Here is an 18,973-nt window from a genome sequence, read left to right as displayed (position 1 = left end):
AGCATTTTCTCCATAATCGCCATTAAGTAGATGTCCAGGACGGGCTTTAGGGTTTTTAATATGAAAGGGATGAGGCAGGCCTGACGAGAAGGGGAATTCCCCCGGGTCCGAAGTTTTCTTGGGTGCCTGCAACAGAAATTTTAATAAAAGGGATAACAGGGGAGCCTGAAGTGAGGCCATGAATCCTCCGCGGCCGCGCCTGTCCACCTTTGGATGAAGAACACGCACGGGCGCCTCCAAAGAGATACAGTTCCGTTAAATCTCGACAAGCTATGCCACAACCCTTCCATGCTGCTACTGTAGCATAATTGGCATTAAGCCATCTGGGCCCGGAGATTTGCGTGCGGATAAGCAGTTTATAGCCCACCCAATCTTATCCTTAGTAATTACTGATTTGATAAACTCACACGACTGGGGCTGCATACTCTCTGCTCTAACTCACAGCACTCCTCGCTAGTAAGGGAGTGCATCTGAACCAGCAGTTCCAGGGTTTCGCCAGAAGATTCTGTTCAGGAGCCTTCCGAATTTCTAAGAAACGATGAACTCCCATGTTCCTTGGACAGAATCTTACTGAGTCCTGCAGATTTGCTGGTGCTTTCAATGTTCTGACAATGGTCCAACCGCCTCTTGACAATCGTGATGGCCGACTTGTATTTCTTCAGGCAGTCCTTGTGTAACCGCCAATATTTACACCTGCAGCAGATGTCGAAGATCTCCCTGGTTAGCTTCCTGAAACTGGACAGATCTTCATCCCACCACACAAACAATGTCTTCTGATAGTATTTAGCAGGGCAAGAGACTTTAAAGATGGTTTCGAATGCCTTTTCCAGTATCCCGAACTTTGACTCCAGTTCGGGAGTCGTACCAATTTCACCGGAGAGTTAGTTCTTAATAACTTGACCAAACTTCCTCCAGTCGATCTTCCTGCAGTTTCTGAAAGGGTTAAAGACCTTTGCAGCAAGATTAAGACTGAATGATGTTTTTTTTCTAGAAGGAAGACCAGCAGATTAGCTGAGGCGCACTTCGAGTGCTGTACATTTATCTGTGCCTACCTCAGCATAATCTGCTTGCGTAAGGGGTTCATCAGTCCTTGGTGGCCTAAACTGGATTCAGATCATTGAGTGGAGCAATTTCACCTTTGCCTTTCTGACTCCGAACCGCACTTTGTAATCCACCTTTTACAGCGCCTCCAGGCACTCTCCATTTATACGGAGCAGAAAATGTTGTCTTTTCGCCTGGGGTTCCTCCTCCTTGATAACTACCCATTCGTCTGTTGGAATCCTGGAGTTTAGAAGGAGCAAGGATTGAAGAGCTTGTCCTTATCCACGCGGATCTTCGGCAACCAAATGCGAGAGACCGCCAGTCCCTGGAGAATTGATCCTCGCATGCTATAACGCGTAACCCACCTAAGAGGAATCGGAGCAGGTGATGAATCTCTCTGTTTCCTTTTGTCGTCCAAGAGATGTTCGATGACCACCTCCGACAGCCTGGCCTAAACACTGGTCCACACCTCTGGCCCTAGTTGCCCTTTTGAAGGCACCCCAACAGTAATGCCCTCGATGGCTAGTGTCTCTTGACTGGATGCCAGCAGCTCGTCCTCCATATGTGTTTGTTTGAGTTCATATCCTGGTCACACCAGTAGTCCTGAAAAAATGTCCGCCCTGGTCACCAGGGTAAGGGTCTTATTTAAAACTGAAGGTAATATTCAGAGTTCGCATACTAAAATCAAGCTCCCCATTGGCTACGCAGTCTTCGGCATATGCTTTTCCACCTTGGTTTGGGGTGTTGTTAATACCTTTTCCAGTGCAGAAAGGACGATCCCTGGGCCATTGCTTCGGCTCATCCCCTGTCGGATCCCCTTGCCCTTAACACATGACCAGCACGCAAACAGATCCTCGTCAATTGAATGAGCCCACTACCAGCCACAGTTCAACATTCTCCTGAGAACAGCCTGACTCGAGTAAACAACGCCGAGGTATCAGTCGCTATGATTGTGTACCCCTCTGACTCTAGCAGCCAGAAAAGTGGAGGCTCGTTAGTGAGTACAAAAATAACATGAAGCTAGGCTGACCTGATAAGGCCTAGATATCTTCTCTGGGAGAGATTCCTGTATTTTTCTCAAGATAATTACATGCATAGTCGAAGATGGCTCTTATAGCTCCTCGGAATAATTTCAAAACTTCCCTTGTGAATAAGCCTTTTTGACCTTGTCGTAAGAAACTATTTTTTACTGACAGAATTACTATTATCTCCCTACCCAGGAAGGTGACAGTCTTCTTGCGCTCTAAGGACTGTGTATGTGTGGACTGGACTGGACTGCCGACTAATTAACGCATTTGACTGTCCCCGATTTTATTTTGCCATTGACTGCTCTAAAATATATACAATACAAAAATGCAACCTTCTAAACCGTAACATTATTATTCAGCGTTAATTTAAATACAATATAAAAAAAACATTAAAGTACATAACATCACTTTCCTCTTTCACCTAAAACAGTAACTTCTTCGGTAGCGTCGCACCCTCCATTGATTCCAGCAATTTGCGCTTTAAGCTTGGCTTCTCTTCTTGAACTTTTTGCACCAGAGACGTTGGCATTGGCAACTTACTGCCCACAGTTGGTGCTGGTTTATTCGAAAAGTACGGCATATTGAGAGCTTCTGTACAGGAACACCTATTCAGGGGGTAGATCGCTAACAACTTCTCCGCTAGTTGAATTAAATCGTCCGGGGCGGCTGTGAATATATGCTGCAATGGTGTCCCAGGGAAAACCTTAAACTGCATATAGTCCGGTAGGGATTTCAGCCCAGGCCAGGTTTCTTCGGTTGGTGTCCCAAGAGCTTGAAATATTTTCGTCAACTGATCTAAATCACTCTCGCCCGGCAAGAAAGCCACACGTAGTAATAGTTCGGCGAGAATGCATCCAACAGCCCAAATATCGACACCGGTTCCATATTGACGCGCTCCAAAGAGAAGTTCGGGCGAACGATACCATCGAGTGACTACTTGGTGGGTGTAAATTCGATTTGGAGAGCCAAAGAATTTTGCAAGACCGAAATCACCGATTTTCAGGACACCTTGGAAATTGACCAGCAAATTATTGGGCTTTAGATCGCGGTGTAATATCCAGTTGAGATGTAGATACTCGAGACCTGAAAAGGCAGAAAATATAGATAAATTTTATATTATTTTTAATATTTATTTATTTTTGAAAAAACAGAAGCGGTGAGAGCTTTCAGACAAACTCTAAACTACGAGAATTTCCTCAGGACCAAACAGGCAACTAAACGATGGAAGGAGGAAATCAGGAGCGCAAAAAGAAACTTCTGGGGAACTTACCGGAAGAAATGTCGAACCAGACCGACACCCAACAGTTCTGGCTAAAGCTCAGGGGTTTTGAAAACTTTCAGGAAGAGTCCAAGCAACTTACATCATGGGACAAAAACAAGAAACTAAAATTTCTCACAGAAATACAAGGTAACTATGGCAAAAGATCTGTCTCCCGAGATACAAGACCTTATGCTTCCTATTGCCATGCGAACTTCGACACGGACGAGCTTAACAAAGTTCTTGCTAAGCACAAGAGATAGAACGCTCCAGGGAATGACAAGATACTGTACTCTTATGTAAACTGGTTGAATGAAGAAACCAAACTTCACTTTCTGAGCGCACTGAATGGGGTTTGGAGGAATCGCCAACCACCACAAGAATGGAGGACAATCAAGATTATTCCAATACCCAAAAACCAGATTGATCTGAACAATACCATGAACTTCAGACCTATCTCCCTAATAAACATCTTCGCCAAAATTCTTAACGGTATGGTAAAGGAAAGACTATCCTTTTCCCTAAAAGCAAAAAACATACTTGCGGAACATTGCTATGTGTACAGAAAAGGGAAACAGCCAAGACGTGCTTAAACGATATATTGCTGAAAATATATGTAGCCAAGAGTGGGAGCAGAGTTGGGAAAGCGGTGTCCTTTGACATCAACAAGGTGTTCGAAAGAGTAGACCTACTCTTTCTTACAACTACGTAACATACCATCTGACATATACTTTTAGACCCTGCGCTTTCTGGAATATAGGGAACTGAAGCTGGATGAGTGGTCGTGCTCGGTAAACAATGGGTTACCCCAAGGAAGTGTTTTAAGCCTGGTGCTTTTCAATCTGTACACAATCTCTCTCCACTCCAAACTCAATGACTCAACTGACATCTACCAATACGCAGATGACTTTATCATTATTGCTATGGGTACAGGAGATGATCAGATGGATAGGCTACTTCAGTGAATCATTGAGGGTTTAACGTGAGCACCTGTCTGGACAACTTAATCCCACGGTTTTCTTAAGACACGGATTGATTTTGTGACCACAATCAGAGCCCCGCTGAAACAAGCAAAAACGGTACCAGTCTATATCAAGTGCATGGTTTAGCATTCATACTGGTGGATGCAAGACCTACCTAAATCTCTACCGACCTAAGGAGTACGGCACCCGTGTTGAAACGCAACACCACGCCGAGGCCCGAAGGTCTCTTCTCGCTTGAGCATAACCAACAACCCCCATGAAGCTCCCACTAGGGGGCCAACCGCAAATAACCGAGCTGTACTCACATACAATGGAAGTTCACCCGAAGTATGAGAATTCAGGGGCTATCTCGGTTCCCATGGTACCAGTATACCCCTGGTGAGGTTTCGTGACCAATTTGCCACTTCAGGTTTTGGTTTGCCAGACAGGGTTGCCTCACCGCCATCTCTGAGCACCGATAGGCTACTACAAAAACAGTTTGGCCTGTTTGTGAACAAATGTAACATCCTGAAACCCCCAGTGAGTAGAGGTAAGTCTAGCGATTCCATAGGCACCGCCCTGGATCAGTACCACCCGGATGGAATTTGGATCCAATTGGGGTTCTTTTGTAGAAAGCTATCACCGACAAAACAGAAGTACTCGACGTAAGATCGCGAGTTTCAGGCTGTCTTCGATAATTTTACCCTAGCCGCTGAGCAACCGCCAAGCGGATTGAGTTACGTTTCTTCTGGCCAGAGCTCCGTAAAGATGACTTCCATTGGGCTAAGCAGTGTGTATCCTGTCAAAAAGCCAAAGTACACAAGCACAATCGGGCAGATTTGGGCAACTTCACAATTCCAGGCGGCCGTTTTAATCTTATCCACGTGGACTTAATCAAGCTGCCACTTTCACAAAGTTTACAGCACTGTCTTACAATCATCGACCGCTGCAGCCGCTAGCCCCAAGCAATCCCGTTGCCGGACATAAGATCCTCCATGGTCGCCCGAGTCCTCTTCGAAGTATGGATCGTCTTTTTCGGAACGCCAACGACAAACACCTCTGATCAAGGTCCGCAGTTCGAAACCGATCTTTTCTCAAAACTTGCACGTTTCATTGTCGCCACCCGCATTCATACGACACCATACCATCCTTAGGCGCTCGGTATGGTAGAGCGCATGCACCGAACGCTGAAGGCTTTTAGACTTACGCACGACTTTGAAAGAGGACCTTCAAGCCGCACCAGCATAAATGATCGCTGGTATCTTGTTGTGAATTCCATGAGAGTTTGTCTCCACTCCTTCGTATCCGACTTTCGACGACTATTCAGAGATTTAGGATTTTTTCTTTCGCCGCGTTAATACCGTCCGAGACCCTTTGAAACCGCCTTATTCTGAACCTTATTGAGTTGTCCGTCGTATCAACGATCGTACCTTCGTTCTGGACATTAATGGCGTTATTAAGATGTTCTCGACAAACCACCTGAAACCGGTGTATCTTGAGCCCGTAGACGCACCATCACCGTCGGCCCCATTTCGACCTCCGCCAACAAGTTCAGCCACATCCGGTGCCCATTCGCCAACCTCGACTTCGATCCTGGGCCGACCGAGCCAACCAGCTCAACCTTTGACGACTACAGCCCTCAGTTCAGAGAAGATCATCGCGACTAACTGTTTCACAATTGGAGCCGCCGCAGCGCCTTTTCGAGACACGAAACACCAGTTACTCCAACACAGCCCTCATCACGGCTGCTGCGCCCTAAGTCGCATGATGACCCCAAGAGAATCACGTTTAAAGCGCTTCAATCAGCGTCAAGGTCACTGGCGAGCTGTCGCACACTGAATTTCCGCGGCCACTGCACGGCATTCGACTAACGACTCACCGCAGTCTCGCCGTTTCCTTCGTACTTTGTATTCTTTCGCCGTCATTTAAACGCAAATAAAATCCAATGTCGTATTTATTTTATTAGAGTGTGGTCGAGGTCGAAATGATACCTCGTTCCCCATCTAAATATATATAGTATTTTACTTCCCTCGTATTTCCTACCATTCCCCTCCTTACGCCTTTCCTTTTCGAGTTCCTTATTGGCAAGCTTCACGCCAATGTTGGCCTTCATTACGATGGTCTTTCAAACCTTTTTTTCCTTAAAACTGGTCAGCCCTTCCCCTCTCCATTATTTTGAACAAGGGCCTTGAAGAGAACCATTTTCCTGACCTGAGAAAAACGGCTCTACTCGTCCCATCACGCTCTTCTCGTCCTGTTCAAAAAATCTTGGAAAGATATGCCAGTGACTGATTGTCCGCCCACTTTGACCACCTCATAGTGAAAGACCAACACGACTTAAGCGTATGCCCACTACCTCCAACCTACTTGACTTCACCAAATATCTAAATTCACGGCAGGAAGTGCATACTATCTACCCTGACCTCACAAGATACTGCTGTCCAAATTCTCTTACCTTTCCAACCGATCCTGTTGCATATCCCGTTCCTCGGCCCGCCTCTATTCTGGGCCATTCAGTATTTTCATTCTTTATCAATGACCTTCCCCCCCCCCCCCTCCTTATTTGTCCCTGCTTGCTCTATGCCGACGACCTTAAGCTGTTTTCCGCTATATGGACTATTTCCGAAAGTGGTATCAAGTTTGGGATTAAATGATCGAGGGAGTGGGTAATTAGGATTTTGTTGGTAAGGTCAAGATTTTTGACACTATTCATGAAAAACGCTGTAACTCTATAAAGTTATTTTTTTTGAGAATGATGGGGTCCTAAGTCCGCATCAACGTAATGCTGGACCGGAACAAATGGGGAGCAACTTACTCCCTCTTTTTTTGGTCCACGGACCCCTCGTTTAGAGCTTTTCACCCAAATTTTACAAAAATGACAAGCGATGACGGCTTTACGGTTTCTTACCAGGGCAGAGGCAAATCGTCAGACCCTGCCTCACCTCTGCCCTGGGGGCAATGTGTTCTGCGAATTATATGAAGGAGCACTCAACATCTGCGAGCCGCTTCGGTCACGCTGCTCCCAGGGCAGAGGTGAGGTAGCGTCTGACGATTTGCCTCTGTCCTGGTAAGAAACTGTAAAGCCGTCATCGCTTGACATTTCTATAAAGATAAAAGAGTGCCCATCCGATGGGCCAATTTTTCTCTAACAAATGGTGCTATCAACCATTGAAATTTCTACGGTCGTGAATGGGTCATCCTGTATACAAGCCCACCCCATAAAAGACCCACTATATGTTAAGAAAGCTCTACATTGATCGTATGCCCAAAGTAAACCATGGAACTACCCGCAATTGGAGAACTAAAAAGTGCGAACGTAGCACTGAAATATGACGGCGCGTAACAACTAAACCTCCCAAAAATACGTTCTCAACCTCACGGAAATGCTTTCTGAAGGGAAGGCAACAAACCAAACCCCAACATTAGACAGTTTTACCTGAAGGGTAGCATACCCCCAATGGATGCGTTCCTCAGACCTTGTTGAGCGTTGACTTGAAACGCTCCATCATTTCTTTGACACTTCTTGCCTAGGAGGGGTAAGTAGAGGCTAAAGTTCTTGTAAGTGGTGTTTGTATTATAGTAGCCCTAGGAGAAAAAATAGGCAAAAAACTTTGAATAATTGTTGTTTAATTTGCATCCCTTGAGCTCTCATCTCCGCTTTTAGGGCAGAATACAATCACTACAAATGTTTTTTATGTGCACCCCACATAGCTTTTAGAAGGTAGAAAATACTCTCTATGGCTATTTCAGGGTAGCTTAAAGTTCTAAGCCTTAGTCCTCTAAGGACCAATCACTATCACCTGAAATGTTCCTGACTCCAATCAAGCTTTTATCATTCGCCCTGTCCCCTTAAGCATTTGCAGGTAACAATCAAAATATTGCAACAGGTAATTTGCCTACTTTTACCTGCGAACTGAAATTAGCCGCGGCGGACTGGAAATTCGTTTCAGTTAGTGTTCAAGTTTCTTCAAGGAAGGTACTGGCAAAAGGTGACTGGTTCACTTTAGAATATTTTCTAATTTTTTCGAGCATTATTAAACTGGATAACGGCATCATGCCCCACAAATCTCTATCACGGTAAGTGTCCAACTTTACTCCAAAGATCTTAACTGTGCATCTATGTCAACGTGACTATATTTCGTGTTCGACTTCTCACTGTGAAATAGTTCTTTGTGTAAAATTAGTGTGAAACCAAGCCTCAAACATTTTGCCATCTTCTCTACAGAAAACGAAGTACTCCACGAGTACCCACGGCGCTACCATCCACAATTTTGAAAGTAACTGAATTCCTTGCCGGAATGAAAGTCCACACAGGCACACCGACCCCCGACTATACAGGCAATATGTGCTCTGATGCCTATGCCCAAAGCCTTTTACAAGAAAATGGACGTGTAACAATGGCGTACACAAACCTGAGTATTATGCCTACGAAAATTCCAAGATTGATTGGCGACAAAGTGGAAGACATTGATTTAGGGCATAACCGATTCAAAGACTTGGGATTTTTGGCGAATTTCAGTAAGTTGCATACGTTGGTCCTGGACTGGAATACCGAACTCAAAGTAGAAACCTTCCCAGCGGTCCCGACGCTCAAAATATTGTGGTAAGTAAAGTGACATTAAATGGCTCCGAAATTCCCTAATTAAATTTTCCTCTCCTCTTTGCTAGGCTCAATCACTGCAACATCGCCGACATCGAGGAGTGGGTGGGGATGCTGAGTGCACATTGTCCAGATCTGGAGCATCTTTCAATGCTATGCAACCCGGGAGCGTGTACCGAACTGAATGGCAAAACAGAAGACGAGGAGCGAAAGTATCGCGAAAATATAATTCAAAAGTTTACAAATTTGAAGACTTTGGACGGGCGTCCGGTTGAAAATGAGCAAAAAGAATCGTGCTTATTGACGGAATCGTTCCCATCCATTTCGAATAATTGCCTGACAAATCTCTGGGAATCTTTCACTGGAATAGTAGCAAAGAAGGGAAAGGGCAAGCTTACGAAAATAGAGCGCCGAAATAGTGCGGGTCTTACTTCATCCCAGGAGTAGAGTTGACTATTAATTCTTTTATGATTAATATATATCATATTATGACTAAGATTACACTTATATTTTTGATAAGTTTTTAATGTCGTTTCCATTAAATAATTCTCGCCTGAAGTTCTGTGTTTTTGGCGTCCTCGAAACCGACGAAGCCGGATGAAGCGGCGATCTGAGCTCCGCACACTAATCTAAAATGATCCGCAGGGCGTTGATATGGTCAATACAGGAGGAAGCATGCAAATCCCCTTCCGATTGATGCACTCGGAATATTGAAGATCTCATATTCCTGGCATATTCGTATGCGGGAGAGACAGGAGGACTTACGACGGGAAGCTCCGCGAATAAACCTTCAAGCCGTCAGCGGCTCTTTCCCGGTTGAGCGCATTGATGACCGAGATGGTTTCCCGCTTGTTTGAAGGAGATCCCCTATCCAAATGCGACTAGCTATTCATCCACAAAAGGTGGATCTTCACCAGATGTTATACGGTTCGGAAACGCAGTGAAATGCTCCACCTTTTAAGCTACTCATCATCGTTGAGGGTGATGCGATAGCGAAATCGTAGTTGTTTGTGACTACTTCTGCTTTCGTGACCAGGACAATAAAGAATTCCCTTTGTGACGGCGCACACTATGCTGCACTTCTCGCGATTTTCCGCGGTACTGAAGCTCAAACATATTACATTTGCCACTTTCGCAGCGGCAATAACAGCCTTCAGTGCCCTTCGATCCACCGCCATGTCCTGTCAGCCAACCCTTTGGGATGTGACTAACAACTTCATTTGCACCGGAGCATTTTTGATGGAGGCCCAGTGTTCACTAATATCCTCCGGCGAGATATTGAAGATGTTCGTCGTCCGATTAGCAAGACGGTTTTCCTACTGCCAAACTAGAACCAGGTCCCTTAAGCGAACTGTGTTCGACCCTCGAAACTTCCCATCCCTGCAGAGAGCCGGACGCAGCACGCAAGTGAAGGCAAGGAACCAACAAATTATGCTCTCGCTTGAGACTGATATTAGCGCCTCTCTTATTTCCCACACCCAAAAGCACATTCCAAAATCCAACCATAAACCATTCGGACTCCGCGTCCGAGTCGTGATAACCGTTTCCGAAGCATAACAAAATTCGAGAGTTCCATATATCTTTATCTAGAAAGTACCACTTCTCAGGGTAGAATTGATCTTCGCCTACTCCCTGAAACGCCAAGGTTTTGAACGCCATTCAGATTATAGTGACTCTGTCCTTCCACTCTTGATATCGTGGGCCGAATGTCGCCAGCCGACTCAAATGTCAGTAAGCATCTGAGTCAATAATCCCGGACGAGCGCAATGCTGAATTATATTGCGTTCTTGCTCCATCCATTAATATGCACATTTTGAACCTCAAGGACCGTAGAAAACAGAGTCACAGCAACGCTGCTTGAATCACTTGACCGTTAGTGAGTGATGATAGTACGAGGTGACCCTACTATTAACAAAACGCTACGGATCTAAACTGGAGAGTCGAAAAACACTTCAACCAATCCAGGGTGTCATGCGAACCGTGCCCATTGGATAGTTTGCAGTCGGGGATAACTGACTATATTCTAACGGAGCCTCACTGATACCTGGTCGCCTCAGTGAGTAAGTTATTCCTTACCGTGCTAGGGGGGCTATGACATGGCGGACCTAATGGGAATCAAATGAGTGCCCGTATTAAAACAAAGAAAACTATAACCAAACAAGCGGGACCCTGTACCGCAACGGAGGCAAGTTATTTGCGGAAGTCCATAGTGAAATCCGCTATAGGATGAAACCCGAAGACTGTTGAACAGGCGGAAAGTCAGACTTGGCATATTGATGCCACGGCTAAGCGGATGGATGACTGCTCATGGTTTCATTTAGCCTTGCGCTGGAAAACCCGAAGTAGTTATTTTGACCGGAAAGAGAATCCCGACTCTGCATCGCCCATATCGATCGGCGAGTTGACTATAGAGTCAAAACCAGCGGTCAAATACCTTGGTTCAATGCTCGACTCGAAGATTAGCTTCTTCGAGCAAAGTAGCAGCGGACAGGGCAGCAGCTGGAGTCTCGACCTTGAGTCGGCTAATGGCGAATGTCGGGGGCCCTATATCTACTAGAAGACGTCTTCTTATGGGAGCAACGCAATCGGCTCTGCTCTATGGCGCGGAGGTATGGGCTGATGCCCTTGACAAGGAGGTGCATCGTAACCGGCTTGTTCAAGTGCAGAGGCGAGGAGCTTTGCGAGTGGCGTCTGCTTATCGCACCATCTCCGAACCGGCTGCGATGGTGATCGCGGGAGTGATCCCCGTTGCCCTCCTTGCCAAGGAGCGCAAAGCTATCTACTGCTGTAAAGGCGAAAACTTAAGAGAGGTGGTTGCCCGTGAAGAACCAAATGGCAACTCTTTGGCAAAATTAACCGAAGGGCAGATGGACTGCGCTCCTCATCGACAATTTAGACCCGTGGCTGAACTGAATGCACGATGAGATTGATTACTTCCTTATCCAACCTCTAAGCGAGGATGAAGGTGTTCAGTCTTACCTGCACAGGGTTGGGAAGGCACGATCTCCTGATTGTGTGTTCTGCAATGGAGTGGCGGACGACGCTGAACACACTTTTTTCTCTTTTCTCTTGCGAAAGGTGGAACGGCTTTCATCAGCAGTTTTATGCAGACACAGGAGAGCTCTCTCCAGACAACTTTGTCAGAGATGCTGAGGAGCGCTGACAGCTGGAGTCGTGTTGCGCATTTTGTTCGGGCTCTTTTTATTGCGAAGAAGATTTAACTCGACCGGCGGAGGGACCGGATGGCAACTTTCTTCCTCCCTCCCTTTCCGTTGGTGAAAGACATTCCCTGACTTGAGGGCTTGGGGTTTGGTAGCCACCAAACCCAGGAGAGCGGAAGGGCTAGCCTGAAGTAATGCGCCAAACGGTTCCAGGCTAGTTCTCTGATGACAGGGAGATGCTTAGTTGGTAGTCCAGCGTACTGTTGCGGAAGTCCAATACTTTGTGCGTAAACGCATTCATCTCCCCAATTCTTGGAGTCTTTTATTTTGGGCCTAGACAAGTAACCATAGAGGATCACTGGGTGATGAGCGGCCTTGGACAGGAAACAACGATGGAAGTTCAACATGGCAAAGAACCTTCCCGGATCCTTCACCGTGGTTGGCGGGGGAAAGTTTTTGATCGCTTAAAGCTTGTCTAGGTCTGATTGAATTTCGTCAGGGGCGATCACGTGATTGAAAAATTTCATCTGCTTTTGTAGGAATTTGTATTTGTCAACGTTTAGTACGAGCCCGGCCTCAAGGAGATGTTGAAAAATGTACTCGATATGGTCCAAATACTCAGATCCGGAAGCCTCGTGCCAGGCTCTCAGATGTTATACCGCCGGCAGTGTATTGGTGGAGGCGGTCACACTGCCGGCGGTATAATGGAGCCAGCGCAGAAGTTGTTGGCCGTGGGAAAGGTTGGGGTTGGATGGGTTGTTTGCCGATAAGGGGAACAAATCTCTTTAAAGATGTGGTTCAAATGCCTAACGTTTGGACACTGCGAAGGCATGCACAAGCGGCATCGATCGGCCCGATTGATGTTGAAGGTGTGCTGAGAAAGGATATATTTCCAAGGAGTGCAATAGAAACCCCAGATGCATTTTGTGCGAAGGAAACGAGGGACGGGATAACCGGCATATTGCCGGAAGTGGTAAATGCCCGGAATTTAGTGGCTTTATGTGGGCAAAAATAAGCGGTATATTCATAAACAGCTGCTACGCCCCACCGAGCCTCTCACTGCCTGAGTTTGAAGTCCTGTTAGACGATCTTGTCCACGACGCAAGGGAACGAGGTTCAAAGGAGATAGTCGGTGACTTTATTGTGTGGGCCATTGAAGGGGCAGCAAAGAAACTAACGCAAGGGGCGGTGCTTATTAGAAGCATTCGCCGAATTGGATGTAGTTCTGGCCAACGAAGATGATGTAAACACTTGTCGGAAAGGGGGATCTGGTTCAATTATAGATCTGACTTTTGTCAGACCTGCCCTGGCACGTGACATGCCCTGGCAAATTAGCGAGGACTTCACATACAGCGATCACCATGTAGTCACCTTTGAACTAAGGACGAAACCACAAGGCAGGAGACCCGCACCCCGGAAGCCGAAATCCAAAAAAAACACCAGGATGGTCTGCAAAAGCGATGGATGATGAGCAAACATTCATGGAGGTGTGGTTAGAGCTGCCTAGCAAAGCACTCATCTCCATGGATAGAGCTCTCCGTATCACACAAAGCATCTCTAAAGCATGTGACGCGTATGCCTAGGAGATGCTAATTCCCCAATAGAGGACCCAATTATTGGTGGAATAGTGAACTTCCCAGCCTTCGATCGATTTGCCACAAAGCCAGACGAACGGCTCAGGGGGCAATATGTAGGATCGATCAAGGGCAAAAGGAGCATGCCTATAGAGAAGCCCGCAAGAACCTCAAGCTCGCCTTCCAGCGGGGTAAGAGGGAATGCTCTAACGAGCTAGGGGTAGCGCCAATAAAATCGTGAGATGATCGACATCTTTGCAGATCACGTGCCCTAGGTTCTTGTTGAAAATAATCCAGGGGTTATTTCCCCAGCAAGAGGAGGGCACTGATACCTTCCAGCGCCCCTGAATGTGACACAGATTCCACTAGTCACCAGGGAGGAGCTGCTGGAGATCTGCGGTCGAATAGGCGATAGGTGGAACATCACGCATCATGATGTACTTAACCTTCCGGTTCCAGAGGAGGCCACGGTGATGGCTTACGCCGACGATATAGCGCTGGTTGTGGTTGCAGAGCATCTCGAGGATGCTGAGTTGTACTCAAGCGAAGCAATCAGTGTTGTTAAGGCTTGGTTAGAGAGTGCTGGACTGGCGCTCGCGGAGGAAAAGACGGAAGCGGTCCTCACCACTAAGCGCCGCAAGAGAAATTACGCCTGCATTAGAATCGGGAATCATATCATCACTTCCAAGCCGACCATCAAATACTTGGAGCGATGATAGACAGAAAACTCAATTTCAAGCAGCACATAGAGCATACTTGCGAAAAAGCATCTACCACGAGCATGGCTCTGGCAAGGATGATGCCAAACGTAAGAGGGTATTGAGTTCAATCTTGCTGTATGCAGTCCCAGTTTGAAGAAAAACGCTACATGTTTTAGGCAATGCACATAAAAAGAGTTCGGTCTGCAAAAGAATAGCCTTGTGTTCTGTCTTCAGCAACGTTGCAGATGATGCAGCGTTCGTCTTATCGGGAATGATACCAATTGTCATCCTGGCAACCGAAATGATGAACATTTATAACACCAGGTCCATCTCTCCCTTTCGCATGTGAAAAGAGCTGAAAGGAAGAGATCCATGAGCAGATGGCATCAGCGATGGAACCAGTCAGAAAAGGGTCATAGGACTTACAGATTGATCCCTTCCATCGGGAAGTAGCTTGAGAGGAAGCATGAGGAGATCAATTATAATCTCATCCAGTTTCTCACCGACCATGGAGAATACCAGGTATTGACGTAGATTTGTAAAAGTTGGTAATATACTATTAGTGAATTTATTTGGGCAGATATTGGAATGGGACATTCACCGAGGTTTAGATTTCACGTAAGTGTTTTACATGAGAGGGAGAAGTAGATTTCTCATAAATACATAAATACGACTTCAATATTTCAATTCAGTTATTATCAATCAATTATTCGCGTTAATTATGACATCAGCACATTATTTGTATGGCTTAGGATGCTGTTAATTCGCACGAAATTTGTAAGTTTGAACTGCTTTAACTCTGGCGTTAATTGCCAGATTTCCATGAAATTCGGCATGTGTATACGAAATGTGCCTCCACTCCTCCTACTCTATGCTGGTATGAAATTTGGTAGTCCTACGTTGAATTTAAGGGGGGTTTTTCAGTAAATTTCTAAAACTTGGTAATATACTATTTTTAAGTTTATTTGAGCAGATATCGAAATGGCACATATTTGAGGCCTAGATTTCATCTAAGTGTATCACCTTGATTTTTTTCGGAATTTTAATTTGGGTAGTTTCCGGAAATGAGTCCTGTCTCACTTTAAGTGTGTACATTTTAATTTCTTACTCACGTACTTTACAATTCACATCAAAACTAATATCAGTTTCAGAAAGTACTAACCGAAACCTTTCATTTGATACTCCACATGACTAAGTCAATGAAAAAAAAATTTTAATCCCCCCTTTGCCACCTAAATTTATGTCACTCGCTGTATGCGTGGGATTAGTTCCCATCTGCCCACCAAATTTCGTTCGTTAGCCGTTTGGAGAAAAGTGTGTATGACAAACAGACAGTGAATCGATTTTAATCAAGATCGGCTCATCGTGATCGGTTTCGCTATTTTATTTCATCAAATGCCTTATCAGGATATAATCGCGAGGCTTTTAAATACCCATTCAGCGTATCAACTACCATTGCTTAGGCTTGCCTTCTGGTCGCTTTCCATTCACTTTGATGTTCAGACCAATCTTGGCAAGCGAATTCTCGTTATCGTGAATTGCGTGGCCATATCATCGAAGACGCCTCTCTCGCAGTTTTTCCACGATCGGTGCAACCCCATATCGATCACGGATATTTTCATTTCGGACGCGATCAAAACGTGTCACGCCACCAGTGCAATGCAACATCTTTCTCCATTACCGCAAGACGCCGTTCATTGTCTTTTATAGTCGGCCAACACTCAGAACTATAGAGAGTGGCAGACGGACGACATTGTGGTAAATTTTAAATTTGAGACGAGCGCTGATACGTCGATCACAAAGAACACCAGTTGTGGAATGCCACTTCATCCAGGTTACGTTAATGCGTGAATCCGTTTTTTTTAAGAAAATTGTTCAAAAAAGGTTCGAGGTTATTAATACTATGCTTTTATTGATTAAATATGAAAAATACAACAAACGAATTTTGTCCGCTTTTTTGGCTCAAATACCTCTATGTGCGCCATCGCTCTTTCTCAGGCAGGGTATGCCTTGTCTTCTTTTTCTGTCTTAGATGTTGCTCTTTCCGGGCTGGATCATCTTCACCCATACGGAATAGATAACCCGTCAACCGCAACTTATTGAGCTGGATTTTATCTACAACCAGACGGTCGTGGTATCACTCATATATTTCGTCTTTATGTAGGCTACGGAATCGTTCATCCCCATATGGGTGCCAAAAATTCTTCGTAGGATTCTTCTCTCGAACGCGATGGAAGAGGGAGGTCAGCCACCCTGACTCGTTTAGCAGCCTCATTTGCCTTTTCATTGTAGACATTACCACTATGCCCACGACACCATACGATAAGAACCTCTTAAGCCGAGCTTCCCTCATTTCATCATGCGCCCGTGCGGCCAGTCGGGGTTTTGCTGGTGATGACTTTAAAGACTTGAAGGGAATCCGTGATTATGATAATTTTGTCGATTTTTCGCCACGGAAGACGGCGATGAGGAATTCTATCTTCTTCTCAAGGTATTTGGGTATAAAAATCGTTGCGGACGCATAGTCCACGACGGGTCTCACCACCTCTGTATATATTTTGGAGGCTTCTCTCGGTTGGAGACCCCAACTGGCCCCTGTCGCGGAATTGAGTACCTTTACAGCTTTTTCTGTTTGTTAGTAATGATGTCAATATGTTGTCCTAACTGCTCAAAATAATGACCTCCCTATACGGTTATGGAGAGTCTTTAGAGGTAAGGTGGAGAACAAAGGTAAAATCCTCATGAACGTTGTAGATGTCCGATCCCTTGGAAGCAATCAAACGACAGAATTACCAAATCAACTACAGTTGTGGCGAAGTACCTCTGCATATGCAGGGAAAAGCCAAGGAAGGATACTTCGAAGGAGACATCGGGTGGAAAATCTACCGAGGTCCCCAAAGGAATCTCGGAGGCCATAAAGGCTAAAAGGACATGATGAAGCAAGGCAGTAGACTGTCTTCCCAGTGAGGAAGAAAAGCTGTACGACCTAGACTTGAATTTTATAATGCTCAGAGTGAACAGCGACATGGATGAAAGCGACATGCAGGAAAGCACCATGTTGGAGGAGGAGGGTGGTACTCCAACAGTGGAAAAGAGCTCCAAACAACTGCAACCAATTAGAATATAAAGAGCAAATTCGTGGTCTGCAAGAAGAAAGCAAACAGGTAAGAGAAAAGACGACAATTTCTCTCCTTATTTTTGGCATGATCTTCATGTTGCCGTGAAACACAATATTTTGGGGAATCAAGGGATAATTTCCAACGGGTAAACTATCTATAAAGCTCGTCCAAATAGGAATTCAGACGAGTTTCGCGGAGGGAAATATATTTAGTGGACGCGTAAAAGGTCAGGACTAGGTTCAGGAAGATCAGCGATGAACAGGCAAAACGGTCGAAAGCTTTTAGTAGGTCCAGGAGGCAGACTATGGTTAGAATCTTCCAAGCGGGGTCGAATCATTCTGATCGATTTCGCCATTTGGTTCTATCCAGCGTATCAAGCCGTTGTTTCGGCCGGCCTTTTGGTCGCTTACCATCGATTTCGGCATAGCACGATAATTTAAACATTCTGCTGGACTATCGTTCTTTTTCCATATTGGAACTGTGGTATTTTCTTGCCAGTCACACGGTGTTCTACCTTCCCCAACAAAACGATTAAAGGATTCACTGAGCCATAGTGTTGGGTCCCAGTTCTTCGTTTTCCACAAATCAGATGCAATGTAGTCATATTTTTTTGCGTACAAGAAGGAAGCTGTTGACATTTAATCTAAATACATCTGTGCGGACCCTCGAGAAGGCGAAGGTAAAGGATTTTTCAATATTAATAGGCAGTTTGCGTCTGGTGTATTGGCTAGTGAAGAGCCTGTTTTCTTTGGTTTGCTCCCTGCGGTCCCCTATTAGTATGATGAGGAAATCATTCGCTACTAGAAGATCTCCACTTTGTTGGAACACTTCTCATGGCAGATGTTGAAGAGACAAGAGCAATGGCACGCCTCCTTTGGGACACTTTGTGTGTTTTGAGTCCATACAAAATCAAACTTATGCCGACTTACCTTGCAGCGTCATAAGCATATACGCCTTAATATTAGCCGGTGTCAGTACTATCTTCGGGTCCTTTATGATGATCTCCAAATCGGTGTCCATAAAGTCGAAAACCAGTGAAACATTTGACTTGTGCCCGAAGACATCCAACAAGCCAATCACGTTTTCATGCTGCAGCTCGTGCAAGAGTTTGATTTCCCTGAGCGCCGTCCGGTTGATGCCGTCCTGTGCCTCCTCACGGCTGCCGATCTTTATCTTCTTCACGGCCACGATTTTATCAGTGACCGTGTCACGAGCCTTGTAGACAGTAGCGAACTAAAAGGAAGAGCAAACAAGTGGTTTTGGTTACGATTATCTGGGAACTTTGAACCAAGTCTTTATCCAAAATTTTGGGGAAATTGATGATGGAAACTTACTTGACCTTCTCCCAGGAAGTCTATTTTTTCATAACGTGTCAGTTTTGATTCCATTTTTTTAATGACTTTTTAGAAAAACTGAAGGAAATTGCACAAGTCAGAATTCAAAATACAACCGGCATTGAAACGTCAGCCCACTTTGAATTGGACTGACTGGAGTGTTGACAACAGAACAGCCGGTCAACAGTTCCGTAC

General features: G+C 45.4%; 2 protein-coding genes across 2 annotated transcripts; one reads left to right on the top strand and one right to left on the bottom strand.

Annotated features, from left to right (window-relative positions):
* Positions 1 to 2,402: 2,402 nt before the first annotated feature.
* On the bottom strand, positions 2,403 to 18,945 carry LOC119653508 (cyclin-dependent kinase 7). The gene is made up of 3 exons (XM_038058168.1): positions 18,779 to 18,945; positions 18,374 to 18,677; positions 2,403 to 3,152 (listed from the first exon to the last, which is right to left on the bottom strand). Exons 1-3 carry the CDS (start codon positions 18,830 to 18,832, stop codon positions 2,491 to 2,493), a joined length of 1,020 nt encoding a protein of 339 aa, XP_037914096.1. The 5' UTR covers positions 18,833 to 18,945; the 3' UTR covers positions 2,403 to 2,490.
* Positions 8,188 to 9,447, top strand: LOC119653509. The gene is made up of 3 exons (XM_038058169.1): positions 8,188 to 8,366; positions 8,515 to 8,892; positions 8,958 to 9,447. The coding sequence occupies exons 1-3, from the start codon at positions 8,344 to 8,346 to the stop codon at positions 9,334 to 9,336; spliced, it is 780 nt and encodes a 259-aa protein (XP_037914097.1). The 5' UTR covers positions 8,188 to 8,343; the 3' UTR covers positions 9,337 to 9,447.
* Positions 18,946 to 18,973: the final 28 nt, after the last annotated feature.

Source organism: Hermetia illucens, chromosome 4, assembly GCF_905115235.1.
Source record: "Hermetia illucens chromosome 4, iHerIll2.2.curated.20191125, whole genome shotgun sequence".
Taxonomy (NCBI): Eukaryota; Metazoa; Arthropoda; class Insecta; order Diptera; family Stratiomyidae; genus Hermetia; species Hermetia illucens.
This window is presented reverse-complemented; position numbering and strand designations above follow the sequence as displayed.